The sequence below is a fragment of the Pogoniulus pusillus genome, chromosome 14, assembly GCF_015220805.1.
Source record: "Pogoniulus pusillus isolate bPogPus1 chromosome 14, bPogPus1.pri, whole genome shotgun sequence".
Taxonomy (NCBI): domain Eukaryota; kingdom Metazoa; phylum Chordata; class Aves; order Piciformes; family Lybiidae; genus Pogoniulus; species Pogoniulus pusillus.
The window spans coordinates 285,301-290,999 of NC_087277.1; the positions used below are offsets into that span (position 1 = coordinate 285,301).

Sequence of the window (5,699 nt, forward strand, 5' to 3'; positions counted from 1 at the left end):
CATTGCCATACATCTGCCGTTTGTCTTTCTTTCTTTCAGTGGAAATTCAGTGTTGTCCTTGAGCCCTGCTGTTCGTTAACTGCGAGACCCTGGCTGGGCTCTCGTGGAGTGACTGTGGCATACAGTGGAACACGGACTGGTGTTTCAGACAGTGCTGCGTCTGGCGGAAACTGCTGAATGCCATGAGTGTTTCTGTGTGCGTGTCAGGAGAGGTTTTGTCTTCCCGTCTGCACTTTTGTTAGCCGCAAGGACCTCTAGATTTTCCCCTAGAGGGGGTAAGGGGAGAAAAGCCTGGAGAAGTGGTGCAGTACTCCTGCAGAGGGTTACACGGTGGTGTTACATGCCAGGGACAGACCCGGGCTGTGGCCTGGGAGGTGGCACTCAGTACGGAAGAGCTGGTTTGTGTCTCGGCACTATCTTTGCTCACTGTAAAATACCCTGGTGCTACATGTCCAGACCTTTGTGCAGGGACTCATGAGTTTTGCTGATGCTTCATGGAAACTAAATTTTCATAATGGTTTTAAGTGCTTCTCACGCATATTTACTGGAGGTCTGTCTTCAGCTAGGTCTTGTCCCTCTTGCAGAGGGAGGCCGTCTGTCCTTGTGGGAAAGCCTGTAGGACAGTCTTGAAGCCACGCACCGAGTCCTGGGCTTCTAGCCACGGGCTGCAGATGGGCAGTGCCCAGCCTGCCTCCTGGGAAGGTTAGGCGTCACTAGCTGAAAACAAGGGACTGCCTAGCTGGCCCGTGCCTGTGGAGCAATCTTGTGCTCCTGTGGGGAGCCGCACAACTGGATTGTGCGTGGGCCAGGAGGGATTGAGAGAGAGATAACGGCAGAAAGTGGGCTGCCCCTGGCTCTATGTAACCAGCTGCTGAGGCCTGCTCTGTCACTGTGCCCAGAGCTGACCTGCCATGCTCTGGAGGTGAGCTGCAGGCCGAATCCACTCTTCCAGTGGTCTGCTTGCACACTGCTTTACTGCTACATGAAGTGGGCTTTTGGTATCCTCTTGTGATGGACCTAATGCCCTATGGTAATAGTGTTTGCCTTCCTTTATGCTGCTGTGTTATGTAGCGTGAAGGCCTTCTGGCAAGGGCAGTTTTCCTTCTTTCTAACAAATGTGTAAAGCAATGCTACAAATCAGAAAGAAGAGCTGTAAAAATGGCCCTGGATTGAGACACGTGGCCCACTGTGCTCGGCCTTTCAGTGCCATGGCAGCTCACCTGCACCAGCCTGGGTAATGCTTTGGTTTGCATTTCTCAGAGCCTGTGTCAGGTTTCAGATCTTGAAAAGAAAAACAACCTCCCTACATTTTACTGAACCTGTGGGAATAGAGGAAAAAGTTTCTATGAACTATAAGTGAAACATTAATTACTCTGACCACTGTAAACTTCAAAAGTACATCTGGATGCTTTGTAGGGGAAGCAGCTTGTCAACAGCCTAATCACTGTGGTGCCTGCTTTAAGAACAGTGCTGCACCCTGAGGGGCTTTTACATGGGGAAGAGCTCCGGCAGGTGTCTGCTGTGTGCTGCTACAGGAGCTGTAGGCCTGGGCAGAGCAGGTAGCTGCATTGTGCTCACAGCCACATCCTCAGGCAGCTGGCAGCAGTGGTTTCTTGCCTTTGCAGCCTAAATGTCTTCTTTTTGCTTGTAGACATGGCTCGTGGACAGCAGAAGATCCAGTCGCAGCAGAAGAACGCCAAAAAGCAAGCTGAGCAAAAAAAGAAACAAGGGCATGATCAGAAGGCTGCAGCCAAGGCTGCTTTGATATACACCTGCACTGTCTGTAGGGTAAGAGGAACTGGAGACAAAATACTGCCGCAGGCAGGTCTAGCCGCAAGCCTAGGGCAGGGCTGGTAGCAGATTGTGTAGTGAAAGCTCAGCACTACTGCCTGGCTTCTCCTTCTGAGAACTTGCATTTGTGTGACTTGCTTATGGGTTGGTGGACTGTGCTCAGGTATGAGTACACCTGAGAAGTCCTGTGCAGATGTTTGTGGGCAGTTCCCTTGCCTTTGGCACTGCAAGCGGTGTGATGCGTCAAAAAGCAGAACATGTGACATCACTTCCTGTTTAGCCTCCAAAGGAGACCTCTTTTGTTCATGAGGGAATTGGCACATCAGAGGCTGCCAGTGTTGATGTAGAGAGGGAAGGGAGCAGTGACAGAAGCTCTGGTGTAAGTTTGATACACAGTAACTCTCCCTGGAGTAAATTACTGGTTAGGAGAACACTACATGTGAGCACTGATCAGATTACATTTCTTTCTGGCTGGTTTTTCCGGAATGGATAAAGTTGCCCTTTCCACTTAAGTGGTCCAATTCCAGAATAGATTTGTCACTTTGCATGCCTTAAATAAGGTTCCAAATTAAGCACTGCTTACTTAAGGAGTTGTAACCAGAGCTGCTGCTTGTGAAATCAGTCTGCAGCAGCAATCCCTTTGGGCAGGCAGCTCATGCCTGTAGCTGTGGAGTAGCAGTGGTCTGAGATGGCTTGTGTCAAGTAAAGAATGAGTTTATCCCATCTAATTTCTTGGCTATTGGTAAAAGCAATAGCTTTAATGTAGATTTGATTCTGCAAAGATGGCAAGAGGTGGGTTTGCAAGCAAGCCAGTGTGCAAGTGTGAGATCTGCAGGGAGACTTAGAGCAAGAATAATCCTGCTGATGAAACATGCAAAACATATTGACTGCTAAAAAAAGCTGCTTAAAAGCACCTCTAAATAAAGCTAAATAAATGGCACTTCTGCCACTAGAGCAGAGTCCCTGAGGAGGCTGCAGGAAAGAGAAAGCATTGTAGGAAGAGCTTCTTGCAATATCCTTTACCTTGCTGTACCGTGCATAAAGTTCACTGTCTCTCTTCCAATCAGACGCAAATGCCGGACCCCACAAGACCTTCAAACAGCACTTTGAAAGCAAGCATCCTAAGACTCCACTTCCTCCAGAACTGGCTGATGTTCAGGCCTAAGGTTGTCTACAAAGTCATTACCTTTAATTTTCATATGATTGTCTGAGAAAGGTGTGTTGTGAATCAGCTTCTTTTACCACCAACAGCTGGGGCTTAAAACTTGCTTCATTTCTCTTTGGCTCCTGAATTGTCCCGTGGGAGATGCCAGCTGATGCCGAGGGGAGATGGCTGTGGCACATCACTGTGCTTGGAGGCTGTGCTGAGGGATTCCTGTTAGCTTCAAGTGGTCATCCTTAGAGTTGTAGGAATACTTTAATTCTTGCTTTTAACTGTTAATTTTGCTTTGGACAAAATAGCTGCAATAAATACAACCTCTTTGTTGGTACAAAACCGGTCATGGACAGTTGAGCCTTTTTTTCCTGAAGCTGTGCAAGTCAGTGCAGATTTTTCTGCATTCAAATGTGAAATAATTGTCTGTGGTGAACTATAGAAGAGATTTCCAACAGCTACTTGTTAGGCAGTAGCCAAAGGTGATGATAACGCAAGGCTGAGACGAGGTCAAAAGCAGGGCTGTGGTGTCTTGGTCAGGTGAAGGTAAGCAGTGTTGTGGGACAGTGCAGCTTAACTGAAATACTCTTGTTTTTTGTAGGTGAAGTCGTGGCACCTATTGACTCTTCTCCTGTCAGACCTTACATAACAAACCTGCAGCTGCTTTTCTAAAACTGTTGATCAGCAAAAATGAAGGGGCTACGGAAACATTCATATTTTATGCTGTTCCCTCCTCGGGTTTCATGCAAAGACAATTCTGTGTAAATGTACAGTTGTGCCTGTTTGGAAATCCTGACAGATCAGCCCATACTTGTTATAAAAAATTTTTTACAATTGTAATTATATTGATGTTGATATTGTGTAAAATAACTCATTTAATAAAGTAGTACTTTGATTGTACACTAGCACAGATGGGATCCTTGTAGAAGTTCTGCTTCAACTTTCTGCATTACCTGCCTTACGAAACAATAAAGCAAAGTGGAATTCTCCCCAGGCCTGCCAGCAGGTGAGCAGTGTCATTCCACTGACATTAATGTACATTGCAGTGAGTGACTCTTTGGTGAGGGGAGCTGCTTGGATTCTCTGTGCAGGGTGCCACCTGCTTCAGCCACTCAGCGGTGGCCGAGTGGTTTGGCTGAAAGCACAACAAACCCCCTAGAAGCTGCATGAGGCTCACGAGGCTTCATGCTAGGTGTTTGTCCTGTGCTTTGGAGTCTAGTGCTGCTGTAAGCCCTTTGGGCTGGGATTCCATTGCTGTGGGGATCCTGTTCCTTCAGGTCCAGCCCTGAAGAGAGTCTGTTTGTCCTTCCTGTTTGGTAGGTGGCAAGGAAGCTGAGAGGTGGCAGGACTTGAGTGCTGCTGGCTATACTGGCTTGAAAAATGATAAATAATAGGCTAAAGCAACTCTGCTGAAAATGACAAATGATAGGCTAAAGCAACTCTGCTGAAAATTTGGTTTGGAAAGATTGTTTTTTAATTCTGCTTTGAGGACTCAGCCATACATTCCCCTTGAAACGTGTCTGGTCATTTCAGTGGCAACTCCAAGAAATATGCAAAGTAGCCAGCCATTAATAACCTTTCTTCACAACCAGCTTCAAATAAGCCTCTTGGAAGAGAGCCAAAGTCACTAAAATAACATTGCTGCTTTAGGAAATAGGATGTCATTAAAGTTGCATTGACAAGAAGAAGCTGGATAATAGCTCTGTCCAAGTCTGAGCAGCTAAACTTAATTCCCCTTCAAGTGTTCTGGGCTCAGTTTTAATTCCAGATGTACAGTACAAGAAACATCCAAGTTGTGCTAGAAGGTCTGCCACAGAAATCCCCTCTTCCGCCTTTGAAGGAGGTCTGCTGAAGAGCTCGAAGAGCTTGTGGTAGGAAGCACTGGAACTGCTGAGGTTAGAGCAGATCCAGAGCTTGTGGCAGCCCAAGTGACACTACAACTGACCTTCAAATAGCTCCTAAACTCTAGGACCATAGTCTCAAAGACTGATTCATTTAAAAAATGCACTTGGTATTTATTATATAAGGTCAAAGCCTTTGTCTTTGTCCACTCAGTTGCTCCTTACTGAACTACTTGTCTGAGACTGGCTTCCTGTCCTCTTTGCTGTGACAGTACCTCTGTAAATACTGCTCTGGTATAAGGTCCCTCTGTGCTGCAGTCACTCCAGGATGACCTGTACACCACTCACCCTTCTCCATCCTGTTCTCCTCTGAGAGTAGCCCAGGCTGCACTTGTACACCTGACATGGGAATGTAGCACTGCATCAAGTTTCCTTTCGTGTTGCCCATGCATCGATCCTGACAAACTGGCTCCCTCTTCACAAGAAGCCTGCTCTGACCTTTGTGCTGTATGGGGAGAGGTACTGAAATGTTCTGATGCTGTAGCTGGGTGCAAATGGATAAAAGTGTTTGTTGCACTGACTGATACCTGGTAATTGGTTTTCTTTTGGGTGGTCTCCCTTTAGCCTGGTCCTGAGATGCAGTGCCTGTCCTCTTTCCATTCAGTGTGTGTAGCCTTCAATAAAAAGGGTTTGTTTCATAAACGGTCTCTCTGAGTGAGCACTGAAAGCTGTCGATCTGCATCCCCAGGGGGTGGTTAACCTCAGCTGTATTTTCACATCTTCCCCAGGGTGGAGCTGAAAACAGCCCATGAGAGGTTGGGGCTTTCTGTATTGGGAGGCAGGGGCAGCCCTCGGTCCAGGTCCCTTTGCTGCAGCGGCTGCAGTCCCAGTTACAGAAGTACACAAGAGCTGCG

The 5,699-nt window shown here is 47.1% G+C and overlaps 1 protein-coding gene across 1 annotated transcript; it reads left to right on the forward strand.

Annotated features, from left to right (window-relative positions):
• The first annotated feature begins 1,121 nt into the window (after nucleotides 1-1,121).
• ZNF706 (zinc finger protein 706) lies at nucleotides 1,122-5,487 on the forward strand. Its single transcript, XM_064154010.1, is given in 5 exon segments — nucleotides 1,122-1,559; nucleotides 1,652-1,788; nucleotides 2,859-2,876; nucleotides 2,879-3,007; nucleotides 3,546-5,487. Coding segments are annotated over 4 exon segments (300 nt in total). The 5' UTR covers nucleotides 1,122-1,492; the 3' UTR covers nucleotides 2,957-3,007; nucleotides 3,546-5,487.
• The last annotated feature ends 212 nt before the right edge of the window (nucleotides 5,488-5,699 follow it).